General features: G+C 42.4%; 1 protein-coding gene across 1 annotated transcript in view; it reads right to left on the bottom strand.

Annotated features, from left to right (window-relative positions):
• The window catches only part of Oca2 (OCA2 melanosomal transmembrane protein), a 272921-nt gene that overhangs the window by 216390 nt on the left and 37236 nt on the right, over positions 1-19295 (bottom strand). The window contains exons 4-9 of the mRNA XM_031386823.1: positions 16919-17107; positions 14086-14143; positions 12898-12970; positions 5289-5449; positions 3543-3622; positions 1855-2008 (exon numbers count right to left, since the gene is read on the bottom strand). Of these exons, the coding sequence (XP_031242683.1) occupies positions 1855-2008; positions 3543-3622; positions 5289-5449; positions 12898-12970; positions 14086-14143; positions 16919-17107 (715 nt within the window). The remainder of the gene's footprint in view (positions 1-1854; positions 2009-3542; positions 3623-5288; positions 5450-12897; positions 12971-14085; positions 14144-16918; positions 17108-19295) is intronic.

Below are 19295 nucleotides of genomic sequence, written 5' to 3'. Positions count from 1 at the left end.
AAGAAGCAAGTTGGGGAGGAAAGGGTTTATTTGGCTTACTTCCACATGGCTGTTCATCACCAAAGGAATTCAGGACTGGAACTCAAGCAGGTCAGGAAACAGGAGCCGATGCAGAGGCCATGAAGGGATGTTCTTTACTGGCTTGCTTCTCTTGGCTTGCTCAGCCTGCTCTCTTACAGAACCCAAGACCTCCAGCCCAGGGATGGCACCACTCACAAGGGGCCTTACCCACTTGATCACTAATTGAGAAAATGCCCCACAGCTGGACCTCATGGAGGCACTTCCCCAACTGAAGCTCCCTTCTGTGATAACTCCAACCTGTGTCAAGTTGACACACAAAACTAGCCAGTACAATATGTTTGGAGTTATTTAAAATTTATATTGCAAAAAATGTATGTATTTTCAGTATTATTGTAGACATGCATCTACATAAGACTGTTAAATTGATTGTTGTTTTATATCAAACAACTTTTACAATACTCATTTTCATTGTTATAATATTTTATAAATTTTAAGGAATATGACAAAAAAGATATTGTAGGTATTGAAGGAGGCTCTCTGGGAGGAGTGTGGTACAAAAGGGAAACAAGAATGTGATTTAATTCTATTTACTTAAAATATCTTTTTAAATGTTAAGAAATTCAGATAAATTGAAATCATGTAATTTTTCTCATCATAACAAAGTAAAAGTTAAAAAAAAAAAAAAAGTACTCCCATGAGATCAGGAAAATGACAGTATACAAAACTAACCCAGAAAGTCATAGGACCTGTGCAATGATTTAAAAAAAAATCAATCAAGAGATACACTATGTTCACAGACTATAAGAGCACATAAAGTGTATATGGAACAAGAATGGCCACTGTACTGAGCAACTTTGGAGAGGTGCAGCAAGGGAAAGATGCTCTCTCCAGTATGAAGACAGAATACACCTGCCATCACAAGACAGTGTGAGCAGAGATGAATAAGCATTTAACCAATGTGCTGGGACAGGGGATCCAGAAATATGCCCCACAAAAACTCCAATTGCTTTTTAAATACTTTTAGATTTATTTATTTTATATACATGGATGTTTTACTTGCATGTATGTTTGTGCACCATGTACATGCCTGGTGCCCATGAAAACAAAAAAGGGGGGTGGGATCAGATCCCTTGGAACTGGAGTTATAGACAGTTGTGAACCTCCATGTGAATTTTGGGGATTAAACTCAGGTCTTCTGCAACAACAACAAATGCTCTTAACTACTGAGCCATCTCTTCAGCTCCTTCAATCACTTTTAAAAAAAAATGTACAGGAAAAAAAAAAAACAGTTCAGAAGAGAAGAGAAAGCTTTCTCAATAAATGCTGCTGGGGTAATAGGGCATCCTTGAATCTGAAAATGGGCATCTATGACTCACCCAGATTCAAGAACCAGCTCAAAGCTAAAACTTTAAATATTTTAAGGAACTACAGTTAAGCAATACGTTCTTAAACATAACACTAAAATCATGATCTATAAGACCCACAAACTTTATAAGCCACCCTAGAAGAAAATATTTGCAAAACTTACAGCCAACAAACCCTTTATATCCCAAGTAGTCAAAACTCAACATTAAAAATTCAACTACAAAGTACATAACTAGCCATGTACAGACATCCCACTAAGCTCTTCTGGTCCTCTCACAACCTCTCTTGTTTTTGACAGTGCCCATGACTCAGCAAGTATTTGGGGGCAGGGTTGCTTTTCCTACCTAGAATCCTTAGGAATTACTCCTTTCCAATTTGACTAAATAAAACTTGAGTTTATCAAAGCATCCAAAAAGCTGACCTGACCATGAGCAATGGTAGACCATAGAACACAGGCATGGTAGTTACCTCAAATATGATCAGAGTATAAACCCCTGCAAGGATGGCCACCGCGCTCGCGACTTGTGCTTCAACACTTGCTCCAAGGAACTGATGGGCCAGCAAGAGAGGAACGAGTTGAGTCTGTTGTAGAGAGGCCTGGATGCTGATGGAAACAGCCTCCCTACAAAATAAATCAAATACCTTGAGGTTGGTCAGGGACACAAAAGGAATAGTTAGTATACTTCCTCGGTATCCTTTCTAGCAAGTCATTCGGCCCAATGCATAACCTCAGAGACAGAAAAGCCCTGAGTACAGGCCTGTGACACAGGGCACAAGTCTTTCTGGGCCATTCAACAAGAGCTCTTTTAGCCTTTTGCAAGTGCCAGTCCAACAATTAGCCTGCACAATGGCAACAGGTTAAGCCCCTCATTTTCTTCACCCTCATCAGCACAGGAGTACTACAGCTGCTAATACAGAGCATCACCAGCTACTTAAACTTTAGTCCCCAATAGTATTGAACAGAGCCTAAGATGGCAGGCCTGAGGATAATCAAGTGCAACATGCAGAAAAAGGAGCTCTTTTGTAAAAGTCACTCAGTAATAACTCTGGTGGGCCTAGTAGTATCCATTCCTACCCCAAGTTCATATGTTGAATAATTTACCCATATACCTCAGAATGTGATTATTTAAAGATGGTTCTTAAGGGAGTCACAATGGAAGTGAAATCATAAGGGTAGGGCTAATTCAGTGAGACATATGTCCTTCAGAAGAGATCAGGACACAGACATGCAAGGAAGTCAAAACAAGATAACATCTGTGATCCAAGAAGCTAACCCTGTCATCCGCTAGATGTCAGATTCCCAGTCTCTTAAGCTCTGAATAAGTATGTGTGGGGCTTCAACCCTCAAGGGTATGTATCTAACTGACTGTGAAGAACCAGGAATTGAGGTCAAAAATAGAGTGCTTTTAGTTATATAATAAAACAAAAGAAGCCTAAAATTCCCCAGGGTCTAAAAGAGATTGAATCTAAGACCCCCCGAAGATATCAAAACCAGGAGACTCCAGTCCCTTATGTAAACTGATATAGTATTTGTATAATATAATATAATAAAAAATGTGAACATTGACTAAAACATGCCTTTGCTTCACAGTGGGTACTGAAGTCAATCCTCTTATGTCCTGACCAGGATGGTCACATTGTGACCTGCAGAGATTTTGCACCTGCTGTCTTCAGTGAGTGTAGGAGTACCTTGTTCAGATCATTTAAAGCATTATAAACATGTATCACACACATGTCCATGTTTGGTCTTCTGTAGGCTAAGCTTCTTTAAGCAAGTGATATGGTTTGATTGTGCCATTCAGAAAGTCCTTAGCCTGCAAATTTATATGTTGATACTATTTGGAGAGAGTATGGGAAAGGTACATAGAGTTTCCTGAGCTCTTAAGTGAGTCCTCACATGATAGCCATGTCTGTGGAAGAAGAGTGCCCCAGGCTCGCAGGCTGGCTCAGTCTTGCCATCGGATTCAGCAAAAAGGCCCCAGTGCCAAGATGTTGTTGGCCTGGTGCTATCAAACTTCTCAGCCTCCAGAACAGTAGATAAATAAACTGTTATACCTTATAAATCACTCAGCCGTGGATAGTCTGATATACCAGAAGAAGACAAACTGAAGATGGTAAGCCTTACCCAGAAAAATTGTCCCCAAACTCAAACCTACCTGCTCAGTATTTCAAAGGTTCTGCTCACCACTACATGCTCACTTCTTGGATTTAAAAGGACAGTCCAGTTGTAAGTGATCTGTACAATCCAAAATGTGAAATGACAGTCAGTCTTTGGGAATAGCCACCACGTAACATAGGGGTCATATTCAGTGCAGACATATTTTTTTTAACAAATATTCCAAATGACAGTTGATCTAATCCTTGAATATAGAACCTGTGGATGAGGAATGTCAACTGATTTATGAGTAAAATAAATCACAAGTTATTGGAATTATTTGAGTCCTAGGCTCTTTTAGTCCTCTCGGGCAACTTACAAAAAAAAAAAAAAAAAAAAAAAAAAAAAAAAAGGCCTCCTTAGAATTGCTTTCTGCTGCTGGGCCATGGTGATGCATGCCTTTAATCCCAGCACTTGGGAGGCAGAGGCAGGTGAATTTCTGAGTTCAAGGCCAGCCTGATCTACAAAGTGAGCTCCAGGATAGCCAGGGCTACACAGAGAAACCCTGTATCCAAAAAAAAGAAAAAAAAAAGAATTGCTTCTGGCTTCTGTGTCACAGCAGCTTCCTCCCACAGCGCTGAGCTGGAACAGCAGCTGCTGCAGACAAACCTACCCTAAGCCAGCAAGAAACTTCCAGTGGGAGGACAGGAGTCTCCCCCACAGATGGGAAGAACTGGACACAAGAGCTCTCAAATAGGTCTCTGCAGAGAACCTCATATATGAGAAAACTCTGAGGTTTCTCAATGTCAGCATCCTTTACTAACAATGTCAATTATTCTGATTTGATTATTATACATTATATGCTGGTGTCAACCTATTACAGTCTACCATGTAAGTATATATACACATGCCAAGCATTAGGCTATACCCCCTTGTCTTCTGCACAAGAATCAACAGGCACAGGGTAGACACATTGTGTCTCCCTCTTTCACTGCAACAGTCTGTGTTCCTTGACTGGGAACTGAATGTCTATCTTATGATCATTCTATAGTTTACTATGTTGGTTTATACCAGCCATTGTCAATTATCAATCCTGGGAATAATTAGACTTTTGCCCTGTAGACTATGATCTGCAGATCAGGAAAATGTAAGGAGTACAGTCTTGTTCAAATAGTGTTTCCTTCTGATGGTTGGTTATATTAGGGAAAACTCCTGAGCATACGATACACCTTCCATGCAGGAGTTCCTGTGGGTATCCAGCGGGGGGTCACTGACATAACTTGGGGACAGGTGAGGCTTCATGGACAAGCATCAAGGCTTTGATGCCCGAGCTCTGATTACTGCTGGTTTTCCTCCTGCACCCAGGTGCATTTGCAGAATGGGAGCTGAAGGTGGGACTCTGCACAGGGCCTACAGACTCAGGACTCAGGAACCTCTGTGCTTAGCAATAGCCACCATCACAATGCAGCTGTGGGATCCACCTGTGCTCTGTGATGTCCGGTGAGTCTCTAACTGAATTGCACTTTTTACAACAAAAACTGCTGAAGTCCATAATGCTTCCCTGAATAAGCTAGTAATCTTTTTTTTTTTTTTTCATTATTGCATGAAGAACTTGCAAGTGCAACTTGACTGTAATGGCATGGAAAAAGAATTTCAATGCCAAAGCAAAAGATAAGTATCAATGGCTTCACTAATAATGGAGTTACTGCCTTTTGGCTTCCATCAAATCCATTCAGTAGGAAACTCATTTTATAATAGGATGTAATGAGATTTTACAATTTCTTTCAAATGATGTGGAAGTAATAACCTGCTGTGGTCGCCGCCGTCTGTTGCCCACTGCGTCTGTCTGGGCCACCACCACCATGATATGTTCTTCTTTCCCTGAGCCACTTGGTCCACCAGCCATTAAGGCTCCTGCCAGGTCCAGCTGAAGCATCATAGAGTCCGAGTGGCCAGTGAGGTTCACAGCTGAAGGTGCATCAAGGTGAACCACAGAACAAGAAAGGAACACCTACCGTTCCCCAAGCGCGCGCGCGCGCACGCGCGCGCACACACACACACATACACAGTGTACATCAAATGTACATCCAGCTATTTGATCCAACCCCTATACTCGGCCCACTTACCACTCAAGCCCCTCACCACTACACAGACAATTGGTTCTATGTTGCTCCATCATGTTGAGTGCTTGTTCCTTGACTTCTGAATGGTATCTACCCGGTACTCATGACTGTCTTCCTACATACACTATTGATAGCCAGCATAAAATTCCCATCCAAGTTCATGGGCCCATAGAAGGTTGGGTGCCCCCCCCCATGAATGAATGAATCCATACCTACTTCCAAGTTACAGGGTATCAAACCCCTGATAATAAGGTGAGAAATCATGATGGGAATTAAAAGTATTCTGAAACTGGCAAAAAAAAAAAAAAAGGTGTCCACAGCAATGTATGTTGAAGGGTCAAGCTCTTGGTCAAGCAGGGCCTATCAGGAAAAGAGGCTCCTTCCACTTCACAGTTCTTCCCATGACAGTGGGCACTGTATAGTGTCCTTCTCAGCTCCTACCTCCCTGCCTGTGTGTTGCACAAACATGGGAGCCCATACTCCTCAGCTGTATCTTAACTCTCAGGACTTCCCACCTCTGCTGCTAGGTCCTAGTGTCGTGGACTGTGAAAGTGTGTAAGTACAATCGGAGATTGCGCAGGATGGCTAGCTTTGGCATTTTCGAACCAGCTCTCCAAAGACTTCAGAAAGAGCTTGCTGGGTTTAGGGTGTTCCAATGGCCAGTTCCTTTGTTCTGCCTTCAGCTCCTAGAAATCCACTTGGTTTACAGGGGGCAGAATACCTAAGGGTTTTCTTTTGTGTGTTGGGGGAAACCAGTTAGTAAATAACTCCTTTTCCTTTTTATCTTTTTTTTTAATCTTCAAACCATACTGTTTTTAAAAATTGTACAAAGAATCTTTAGTAAAGGAAAAGTTTGGTAAGCCTGTGATCTGTGTTACAACTATTCTACACTGCTTGATACTTGGGTATAGAAGGGGCAAATGGAAAATGAAACTTACACATGGAACAGAATTTACAAAGAAAAAAGTCAGAGAGACCCTGTTGCTTTGCCAGACTGGAATATTTCGTGTCCTCGTCCTTCGTGAAGGGAACGCGGGAGAAATAAATTAACAGGAAAAAAAAAAAAAAATCGGAATGGTCAGAAAGACAGCAGAAAGTAGAACAGTGCCACCTTGAGGTAAATCTTAGAATTGCAGCAGGCTTCTCACCCTAGTATTCGGGTATTTATCAACAGCAGAGTAAAACAAAGCCTTTGTTCTCAGGTGTAGTCGTTATTCTTCTCCTACCTATGAACAAATACTTGACAAGAACAAACTGGAGAGCCGAAAATTTGTTCGAGCTATCAGTTTGAGAAAATCTAGTCCTTCGTGATGGGGAAGACAAGACACCGGGTGGCTCCATGGTAGTGAAATTATTCTGAAAGAGAGGCTGAGCTGTAACCCTCAAGGCCCACTCCGCTGAACCCCTTCCTACAGGAGGCCACACCTCCTAAAAATTCCACAACTTCTCAAACCAAGTGAGTCTTTGTGGGGGTCTGAAAGCACTAGCAGGGAGATGACTAGGTAAATTAAAGCACCGGACAGTTAGCCATTCAAATGGAGAATACAAAAACGTAAGGTGCATGAGCCCTACAGATGTAGTCACCTTTCTTTTGCCCATTGCGTACCCAGGGCACCAAGCTCAACCCGAAGTTCCACATTGTGCTAGGGTGTTCACACTCAGCAACCCCTTGGAGTTCTAAAAATCATCCTCAGAGGTCCTGTTGGCCTGTGCCTTCTCATCTCTCATTTTTCCTCTGAGGACAGAAATTTCCTCCTCCACTCCACTGCTGGCTGTCCCAGGGCCAAGGTCTAGACTTGTAGCAAGGAAGAAGACATAAGAAGATACTTTGGAAGAGCAGACAACATTCCATGCGGGGCAGGGGGCAGTCTCAGAGCCTTTACTGACACCTATACTGTCGAATCCTCAAAGGCTTAGCTTTCACTTTGCTATGGAGCCATCAAACATTAGACTCAGTATTGCCAGGTCTAGGTTCCCTGGTTGGTCAAGCTTTGACCCTCTTTTTGGAATGGGCCTTAATTTTAGTCTTTTCCTTGGCCTGCAAGTAGTCCTCCCCCTGACACCATCTAAGGATCCCTTCTTCCTTTGAAATAGTTACTTTGGGGGTCAATTTGGCTGTTACAAGATTTCCAGGTATTTGCTTAATGATAGTTACAGTGTATGCCCATGAGAGTGTTTCTGAAAAAAAATTAACATTTGAACTTGTGCCCTGGAGTAAGCTGAGTGCTCTCCCCAACATAGCAGGTATCATCCAACCCTCTGAATCCAGATGAAAATGTTCCCCAAGGGAGGATTTGGTCAGCTTGCTCACTCCCAGCACAGATCTTCATCTCCTACTCTAGTCTCAGGCCTTCAGTCTTAGACTGGAACACACACATCATCACACCCCAAACACCCAGGCCTTTTGAATTCTACTTCTACTTGCAAGTAGACTTCTCAGCGTTCACAATAATGTGAGCCATCCCTTAAAATAATTCTTGTTTAACAAATACATACATACATATATATATATATATGTAGCTATATATATATATATATATAGCTATATAGCTATATAGAGATATATATAGATATATATGTGGGTATATTTGTGAGTGTATATATGTGTGTGTGCATATTTGTTCTGTCTGTGTTTTGTTAGTCTAGTTTATGGGGTTCTATTTGGGACTAAAAGAGCAATGGGGGAAACTGTTTTCATTCCTCTACATCTACTGCTTGCTCTCCAGCTCAAGGTATGAAGAGGGGTGGAAGAGAGCATGGAAAGAGAGAAGAAGAAAAAGAAAGGGTGAGGTGTTGAGAAAGAAGGGAGGGCAGGGGTGGAGAAAGGGGTGTCAAATCTATTAACTTGTGGGTAAAGGGTCACCGGCCTCTGCTCCTTTACATAATGGCCTGGGAGCCTTGCCATCAGCTCCCATAACAAGCATAGGGAACAATTCAGGGACAAAGAACTTCAGGTGCCTGCAATTACAGGTTTCTAAAATAAACCCTGCAATTACTGAGCTGACACAGCCTGACTGCTACAAGGATGTTCACAGGACGCAGATGTTCACAAGGAAGATATAGCCTTGCTCTTCCCCAACAGAGGGCCAGCAGCTCTTTATCCAAGAGCCTTTCCTGTCAAAGCACACATCCCGTGTCTCTGGACTCAGCTTCAACCAGGAAGGCTAGCAGAGGTCAAGAGAAGAGAACACCCAGGCTCTGCTTAGTCCTCTAAGAACTGCCCTTGAAGGTCAGAACCACATTCCACCCCACATACCTTGTCTGCCTATTTCTTTGTTTTGGTGTTTTAAGACAGGGTCTCAGCATGCAGCAGATTTTTCATCTTGAAGTTATAATCCTCCTACCTCAGCTTCCCAAGTGCTAAGATCCCAAGATCGCAGTCATACCTCACCAACATACTAGACCTAAAGGGGGAAAGAAGTAATTAAAAATGACAAACAAGTGTCAATGAGCATGCTTTCTGTCAGTTCAGAGATGACCCTGGCTAACAGCTATTTATTGAGCTCTGGGCCCCTTATCAGGTAGAACATAATTCTCCAGGCAGGCTGAATGACCCTGGTTAACAGCTGGCCCAACAATCTCTCTGCTCTGTAAATCCCCCATTTGTCCAAAATGACTAGAACTTACAGTTTTTGTCCCTGTAAAAATGTTTAATTGATTTAAGTGTAACTTGGAGACAGGAACCTAAAAGAAACTTACACATGAAAGTGTACGTAAGAGTGCAAAGTGATAGTTCAAACTTATATATAAGTTATGGAAGATTTGTATTCAGGATGAAGGAGCCTTGAGCTAGGGGCTATAGTCAACCACTCACTAAAGAGATTTTTTATTATTATTTATCTCTGGGTGTTTTGAGTGATTTCTTGCTGAAAATAATTAACCTGCTATTAGAGCCCCTCCCTCAATTCTAGCAGAAGTGCATTCTGTAGAAAGGCTAAGTACATCCTCTGCAGCACACAAAACCAAGTTGGCACCCACCTCCTCACTCGGTTAAGGCCCAAGAGGCTACAGGCCAGCAGCTTTCAGAAACCTTCACTGTGCATTGAGAGCCTAGTATCTGGAGACAGGAGCCATGGGACATCTGTGGTGACACTGGATGTGTTCTAAGGAGCCCACATGAAGCTAGAATCAGCCTCTCACAAACAGTCCTAAATCCTCTAGCACCCCTGCCCTCTAGCCTGGCTGCCCCAATCTCTCCCATCTCTTTCTATCTCTTCCTTTATCCAAATGTGCAAGAACCCAGGAAATAACTAATAGAACTTCTTGTAATCTGTGTTGCAAAAAACTCATGGGCAATTGGGCAAGACAGGCTGTGGGCCCGTTGGTAGAGACTAGCACGCATGACTTTCTGTGAGGAGCTTTGTGTCACATTGTGGTAGGAGGATAAGAAGGCTTTACCTATTGTCTTAGGGTTTTGCTGCTGTGAACAGATACCATGACCAAGGCAACTCTTATAAGGATAACATTTAATTGGGACTGGCTTACAGATTCAGAGGTTCAGTCCATTATCATCAAGGCCAGAACATGGCAGCATCCAGGCAGGCATGGTTCAGGAGAAGCTGAGAGTTCTACATCTTCATCTGAAGGCTGCTAGCAGAATACTGACTTCCAGGCAGCTAGGTTGAGGGTATTTAAGCCCATTCCCACAGTGACACCTACTCCAACAAGGACACTCCACTGGATAGTGCTACTTCCTAGGCCAAGCATATTCCAATCATGACACCTGTTGATGTCTATTCTACTCCTAAACTGCTATGATTGTGCAGGATGCTTAAGTGAGCAGGGTTTTACTGTTGGTGTTCACAAGATGTCCCAGCACAGCACTAATTATCATCAACTGCCTTCTGATGCCTCTCCTCCTCCCTCTGTGAGCCTCATGGAAGACATGGTCCAGCAACTATGCAGGTCCACTGGGAATGTTAGCCATCTGCCACAAAGTCACCCAGTGGTAGGGAGCACAACATCCAAGTCTTGGGAGCGAAGATGAAGCCAGTACTTTAAAAAAGAAGGAAAAGGGGGACAGAAAATAGCGGAGGAAAGTCATAGATTTTTTTCACCCAAGGAAGTAAGATGGAGGGAAATCCTCCAAAACCTTAGCTCCACAGTGTTCTCATAGGGAAGTGCTTCTCCAAGTGAAACTCTGGCATCCCTTCCCATAATGAAGAAAATACAAGGAAGTGAGCAAAGGCTTAGTCAGATGGCAGAGCAACCCTGTAGTAAACCTGGTGAAACCTGAGAGAGACACCTTCACAAGGACTTGAAAAATAAGCTATATAGATGACAGGTAGAAAAACGACAAAATTGTCTAAAGTTATATAATAATACATATGGGAATTTCACTCTCTAAGTGCATTAGCTTTTTTATTTTATAAGAGAGAACGTTTGGACAATTTTTAAAAATTGTTTTTAAAAACCTCATTTAGAACAACATTTTTAAGTGCCTGGGAATAAATCTAACCAAGACCTTACCATGAAAACTTTAAGGTGTTAAAAAAAAATTAAAGAAGATCCTAGGAGATGGAAAGACCACAGGTAGCAAAATTAATGTGAAAAAATGGCTGTACTACTAAAAGCAGATTCATGCAAATACCCATCAAAAACCTAATGACACTCTTAATAGAACTAGTTAAAAAACCCATATTTCATATGAATCACAAAGATTCTGAATGACTAAAATCATACAAGACAGAAAGAGCAATGCTCGAGATATTGCAAAACCTGAACTCAAACTACATTACAGGGCCATGGTAACAAAAAGTATATGCCATTGCCAATAAATAAATAAATACATAAATAAATAAATAAAAGATGTAAGGGGTCCACCCCTGCAATGAGCCTGGGTACCATTCTTTTAGGCCCTGGTGAATCTCAGCAACAAAGTTTTTTCTGTTTATTGGGCAGTGCTCTCTGTATCTTTATGATGGCTATGTTAACATGTTGGTAAGTTTACTAAGGATAATGTATTGATTGTCAGCCCTTCATAGCAATAGCATCAAGGCCTATGAGGCTGGACTCCCCAGGAATCAATTCTAAAGAGCCTTCCCTCCTGTGAGGGAACAGCTGCTGATCTAAGGAATGATGGAATTCATAAACCAAAAGCGAACATGGGAATATGCTAGGGTCCCTCAGCCATCCCATTTCCTCCCAAGCAGGCAAACCTACTGTGCATTTCTCAGGAAACTAAAGGCACATCCCCTGAACATAATCTAAAAGCTGATGAAGATACAATATTGTATCTTACTCCCACGGTTTCTCGAAATCTCCCCACAAAGCACCAGTGTATAACTAACTGCCTGTCTCTAGATTCCATTTGTCCCATGTTTTATGCTCAGTCTTTGGAATTGTATCCACCTCTTATCTTTCTCTTTCTCATTACCTTTATTTGCAAGCTTCTCTCAGGAGTGTGCACTTGACAAACTATTCAGGTTTCTCGTAGTCAGGAGCCCCTATTCCAAGGCTCCACTCACCACGCTCTGCATGGCATGTTCCTGGAAATGACTGGAGCAAATTGGGAATGAAGAAAGGACAGACACATACATGAAAAGCTGGCATCAGTTGGGCTGTGCTTGCTCTAACAGAGGACGCCAACTATACAACCCAGAAACTCAGCACATTTATTAAGTGAGGCACAAGTGGGGGGAAGAGTTAGCTAGTCTCAGTGGGAGGTCTCTGTAGGGAAGGAGTCTCCGGTTGCAGACATGCCCAAGGATGAAGCTACAGCTGTGAGTTTTGCGCACACTGTCAATATCTGTATGCAATTCCCATAATCTCAGGCATTAGAGTTCTTGATATGGCCATACTCAAGTCAGACACTACATTCACTCAGGCTTCCAACATGCCCTACACTAGCTGATTTGTGACTAGGTTTACATCGACCCTCCAAGTAGTGCAGAAGTGAAGATGTGGTCTGTCTCTACCTTTAAAAGCACCATGGAATTCAGTATCCAACTATCCTATATGATGGTTTTCATATAGGATAGACTCCAAGGCAAGAGAAAATGAAGGCACAAAAACAACAGCTGAACAGAAGATATGGTCACAGGTAAGAACCACAACCTGAAGACATGCCAATAGAAATTATCTGTATTGAAATGCTAGAAGAAAGGGGAGATGCGCACAGAACATATGACACTAGACCTTTGAGAAGCCTGTAGCGCCTGCCTATCAGGTACATCCTGAAGAAAGAGTACATGTGAAGGATTACTGACTCTGACAGTCTGTGCTCCAGCCTCTTTAATTTGCCTTGTAAATTTCAGCCACAGGTAACTGCTATCCCTTGCATACTTTGGATACAGTAGTTTTCCAGCGGTGACACAGCCAACAGCTGCCAGAACTTTCCTTGATCCGGATACAGGCTGAATAAAACCTGCAACCATTAAAAATATTTTAATTATATATTTATAATATGAAGACCATAGGATGTATATAATTTTGACGACTATTAAAAATAGAGGTGTGATTTATGCACCCATATTTCACCAGCTTGCCCTAACAGCATTAGAATGTAAAACTACTTTTATTCATCGACCTATCAGAGCTACAATGAGCCTTGATTGTTGATGTTTTCCAATTTTAAGGATTCACACTTCCAAAGTATGCTTTGACAGCTCCTAAATATCCAGCCACAAATTAAACTGTCAAAGTGCATATGTGTCATTTTCCTATTTAGAACAGAGGAGTGGATCTCAGTGACCATTGTAACATGTTTGTGGAAATTGCAAAGAACATTATTTTAAAAAAAGAAATCGATTAAAGAAATTAATGAGAAGAGGCCATACTATGGGAGCTCAAAGCAGTTTCTCAAATTCTTTCAGATGTGTCTACAAGTAAAACAAAAAGTCCATTTCCCAAATTTAAAAAAAAAAAAAAAATAGATAAGTAACCCTGAAGCCTAAAGACTGAGCTCAAGTTGTCTTTGGGGCCCAAGGAAAAACTGATGAACTCTGACCCCATCCTTTGATCACAACAACCCTTCAATCTCTTCTCAGTGTAGGCTTCAGAATCACACAATTGTGTAGTAAAAATCCAGGGGAACATTAGTGCCAAAACATAATTAAACTGTAAGGTTTCCAGAGTCCCGGATATCTGTATCCATTTGATGTCGTGAACATGCCTAGTTTTGGACCCTCCTCCCACACAGATCTTTAGGGGCTGAGTGTCATTCAGGCAGAAGTAATGAGATGTGTCAGTTTTTGCAGACTACTTGTTACAGAGAGATACACACACTCCTGCCTACACACAGAAGCCCAACCAGAGCTGCTCAGGGCAGGCTTCTGTCTGCACCCCTCAGCCTGCCATGTCCATGCACATTCAGTGTCCCCTTCAAAGAAGTCAGAAGCTCATCTAGTCAGTGATAAACGAGGTCCCAGACTTTAGGTCCCCACTGCCTTCTGCCCCAAAGCACACAGGGCTGGTTCACTCTGGAAGGCTCCCAGGACCCACACTTTTCCAATAGCAGTTCTGGATGACCTTGGTACTCACAGAGCACAACACCACGAAAACAAACAAGCCTGTGACCTTCATCCACCGCACACAGCACCTGTAAGAGAACAGGGAGGTCCTGAGTCACACAGAGCACCGACCTCTGTTTGGGATATGAAGGAAGCCAGACAGTCTTTGATGGGACAGCTTCCTGTTACTTTGTTCACTTGTTCAGCTCCTTATGTGTTAGAAAGTCATTCTGGAAATTTGAAAACGGTAAACTTTTATTGTGCATTCTCTTAGACTTGACGATTTGACAAATAATCCTTTCACACTTCCAAATTCTGTCCTGCTGCATCCTTCTTAAGTTGGGACTCTAAATGGCTTTTGTTTTTAAAGTGTAAAGTATAGTTGAGATATCCCAGGTGTCATATGTTTTACATAAAAGATGGACAGCAGAGCTGACAAATCAGAATAAATCATCTCTTGCCAATGTCTTTGCTCTTCATGCCTGGTACTATCTAGACTTGTTGCTAGCAACCCCACAGGCACTTTTGGAATACTAGTATATGCTTGCAGAAATCTGCTACCCATTCAGAAGACCAGATGTGCCTCTAAAGTTGCTTTCAATTGCAGACAGGCCTTTCAGAGAAACTTATAAGAAAGCAAATACTCTCACAATGGCATGTTAGGTGAGCAAAACCAAACTTTTTTATTAGATATTTTCTTTATTTACATTTCAAATGTTATCCCCTTTTCCCCTCTGAATAACTGCCTATTCCCTTCCCACTGCCCCTGCTCACCAACCTACCGTCTCCTGCCTCCTAGCCCTGGCATTCCCCTGCACTAGGGCAGTGAGCCTTCACAGGACCAAGGGCCTCTCCTCCCATTGATGACCAACTAGGCCATCCTCTGCTACATATGCAGCTGGGGCTATGAGTCCCACCATGTGTACACTTAAAAATCATTTTATTATAGTCTCTGCCCAGAGATGTTCCTTGTCCACCAGGGTTTGAGCAGGTGATGTTAAGGAAGCATGACACTGAAGTTGTGATAGAACAAGACAATGCAGAGGTTCCTCCAGCTTGTATTCCTGCTGAGGTCATTTCATATTTAACTAGAATCTGATCCCCTTGATGGAGAATCCAATGGGAAATTACTCAGAGCTACTCTAGGAACCTGAGGTCAGGACATCCTAGCTAACTTTTCTTATCCTGATAGTGCAGAACCCTCTGCAGCTACAGTTTATCTTAGCTTCTTTCAAACTGCTTGCTTACTCTAAGTCCCTTCCTCTATGCTGAAACTGCTAAGCAAGATACCAGGACTTAGATTCTGCCCTCAGAAATCTCATGTTCTCGACATTCGGGGCTATATGCAGGTTCCTCAGTCCTTGCTTGGTCCCAATTGGCTAGAATAAAGATTCATAATTAGTTATAAACTATGTCTAAGTGGTCACCTCTGATGGGCTCCCTATTACAAAGTGCCTGCCATGCTGAAGAACCTCCAGCCCAGAGACATTTGTAAGATGAGTCTTACTTGATGAAATTGCTACTGTTCCCTTAAAGAAGCCCCTTGTTGGGTTTACTTGAGATGCTGCTTTGAGAATAGCCCACTGTCTTCCTTCTTTGAGAAATAAGCCACTCTCCATGCTCTTCTCTTCTGATTGTGTTTATCCCCAAGAGTGGGCCTATCTCATTCAGAGTTATATAAACAGTTAATGACCGAGTTCAACCCTCTCCTCCAATGACCCTGTAGCCAGATCTCCAAACATAATTTCATGATTTGTAAAATTTCAGAACAGATCTGTGAGCCAGAGATATGCCTAAGAGAAGAGCTGAGAGCGATCATGGTGAAGAAGCTGCTGCCGATGGTTAGGAAACAGCTTAGAAAGAGACAACTCATGGTCAAGATGAAAGGATCCCAGCCACTATTCCTCTGCATAACTGCCACAAGTGTTCAGAGACCAAAAGGGTCACTTGGCAATGACTTGGCATTGGACCTCTATAAGCATACATAAATATACTTGAGGCCTAAAACTGAGTCTACCAGCCTTTCCAGTATCTTCAGAAAAAGCCAATCAGCTAGCACAGTGACCCAACATCTCCAACAATGGACAGTCTCATCGAATCTTGGCCATACACCACATTATCTTTGAATAAACCCACAGAAGGCTATGGAGTGAAGGGATGCCATGTCCCAGGAAGTAACTGCACAGCCATACACAGCCCTGTCATAGTCACCCAGCCACTTCAAGTCTTAAATGAGGACTACTGACTTTAGCTCCCAAGCCTTGGTCTTTCCTTAGAGATGGGCTTTCAAACACTTTGACCTAAGGAGAACTTTCTCCAAATGAGTATAGGTGAAGAAGGAAGTGAAGCAGATGAATTATGTAAAATAAAGACACTCTGCGGGCAGTTCCTGAGGCCAGAAAATCCTCTTAGCTCTCCCACACACATCCCTCCATCCATGCCCTAGAAGCCTAAGGCTCCCACTTTTTACCACACAGGAGGACACTGAATTCTACGAGACAGTAAATTTGAAAACACCACAGGGTTCTCTAAACCCAATTATTCTATTTGTCAAAAAGATGCTGGCCAGCCTCATAAGCAGGAAAGGGTGAATAGGAAATGTAACTCACTTGGGTACTTCATCAGACGGCCTTGTGACTTGGTCAGGACTCTGCTGATTTTACAGGGCTGACCTATGTGTTTCCCCTGAGGAAAGGACAGATAATACTGGGGGGAAAAATGTAGCCTAGCTAAACAGGATACGTTCATCCTCCTTTAAACCTTAGGCTTTTGAAAGGGTGAAGCATGGTCAAGCCTCAGGGCAAACAGAAAGCTACACACAGCCCCTTATCTACTGCCAGAGCTGCCTCTCCCCATCCACCTACCCAAGCTTGGAGGCCTGGGCTCTAAGGTGGACACTGCCTGCAAGATCCCGTTTCTCTGAGGAGACCAACGCAGACAAATCTGCAACCTCTTTACCCAGCATGCATTTTTGCTCCCAGGCAGTAAGATCATTTTCCCAAGAATCTTCAGTAGCTATGAATTCTGGGTGATGAACAGGCATGAACTGTGACCTGGAAAGAAAAAAAGAAAAAAAAACTGTGCTTATATTTCCTGAAGTGGTATCTTCCTCAAAAAACGATGTTGGTCTTTCAAAGAGATTATGGTACTTGATTGTCAGTATTACCTAGGAGACAAATCCCTAAGCATGTCTACAAGGCAGGTTCTCAATCTGGTTAAGTAACCTGGAAAGGACCACCCAAATATGGGTAGCACCATTCAATGGACTGGGATCCCCAATGAAATAAAAAGGAGAAAGTTCATATTGTTGTTCATCCTAAGGGGCTGCAAACCCCTCAGCTCCCAGGGTCTCAACCACCAACCAAAGACTGCACATGGAGGGGTCTGATTGTTCAGGCAGCATGTGTATGGTAGAGGATTGCAAATTCAATCATCAATAGGAGGAGAGGAGCTCGGCCCTGTGAAAGTTCTGTGCCCCAGTGTAGGGGAATGCCAGGGCCAGAAAGTGGGAGAGGGTGGGGTGGCAGGCATGGGGAAGTGGGAGGCAACAGGGGCTTGTTTTGGTTGTTTTTGTTTGTTTCTTTGTTTTTTGGAGGGGAAACTGGGAATGGAGAAATTTACATGTAAATAAAGAAAATATCTAAAAGAAAAAAAAAAAGGAGAAAGTTGACTAACAGCTTTCATCTCTCTCTGCTTTTTGGCTGCGGGTGAAATTTGACCCACTGCCTGACACTCCTGTTGTCATAACTTTACCACCATGATAAACCGCACTATGAGTCAAAATGGCCCCTTGTTTCCTTTAGCTGTTTTTTTGTTTTTTTTGGTTTTTGTTTTTGTTTTTGTTTTTGTTTTTTGTTTGTTTGTTTGTTTTGTTTGTTGTTGTTGTTGTTTTTGTTTTTTTTGTTTTGTTTTTCGAGACAGGGTTTCTCTGTATAGCCCTGGCTGTCCTGGAACTCACTCTGTAGACCAGGCGGGCCTTGAACTCAGAAATTTGCCTGTCTCTGCCTCCCAAGTGCTGGGATTAAAGGCATGAGCCACCACCACCTGGCCCTTAAGCTGTTTTGTCCAGCATTTGGTCACAGCAATGAGACAGGACCATAGGCATCATGGCATTGTCTCACACTTCTGGTAATGTGTCTTTCTTGAAGGCATTCAGCTCAAATTTTGTAGGGCCATTCAGTTTCAGAATGAATGAATTTTCCCTGTAGGAAAGAGGACTTATGATTTATCTGGCGTTCTAGCCCGCTGCTTCTGGCTCAGAGCAGTCCATGCTCCTTCCTTTATGTCCTTCTTTTTGATGTTCAAGAGCACTCCCTCTCTAGCTACACCTATTCCATGTGATGATGATCTTAATATTAACCATAGCTGAGATGTGGAGTCACATGGTCATTTAGTCGAGCATGAGATTCTCAACATTTACCACAGTTTGAAGACTTTTTCACGAAAAAAATAAAAAATTATCCTATTCTTAAGGAAAAACCTAGAGATAGAAATTAAGTTGGTTTAACACAATATAGTGGCCAAGATAAGTGGTTTAGGTTGTCTTTTCAATTAATTTTGTGACTGGAAAATGCCCACGTGTGAAAAATACTACCACCTTCTTATTTGTTGGAAAAGTCCACAGCTGCAAAACCTGGAGCTGAGAAACTGCTTTCTTTGAGAAGCACACTGCTGTCTGCACTGTGTGCAGCAGGGTCACACACGCTGCGTGCAGCAGGGTCACACACGCTGCATGCAGCAGGGTCACACGCTGCGTGCAGCAGGGTTACACACAGGAGCTTCCTGAGGAGTACAAGTGGATTCTACCCATGTGCTCCAGAGACTTGAATTGTGCCAGCACAACTGGAGAGCTGAAGCTGGAACATCACATGTGCTGAGTGACTGCCATGTTTCTTCTGGTATGGAGCACTCTCCAACCCAATGTCTTTGCCCTGAGTGCTCTGAAACGACACTTGGTCCTTCTGTAAAAGCAATAGATGTTTTCATGATAAACTACTATTCAAACTGAAATTGTAACAAAGGAAAAGTGGTAAAAAGTAGACAAAAGCTTTTTCCCCACTACCAATAGCTTTTTAACTTTTATTTTTTATTTTTATTTATACACTATTTGAGCTTTCATACACTTATACTATGCATTTTGACAATATCTGTTCCTTATTTCCCCTTCCAAGTTCTCCTAGAATTTTCCACATCCCCTCTGCTGACTTCATACCATCTTTTTTTTTTTTCCTTTATGGCCCA

Source organism: Mastomys coucha, unplaced genomic scaffold, assembly GCF_008632895.1.
Source record: "Mastomys coucha isolate ucsf_1 unplaced genomic scaffold, UCSF_Mcou_1 pScaffold21, whole genome shotgun sequence".
Taxonomy (NCBI): Eukaryota; Metazoa; Chordata; class Mammalia; order Rodentia; family Muridae; genus Mastomys; species Mastomys coucha.
This window is presented reverse-complemented; position numbering and strand designations above follow the sequence as displayed.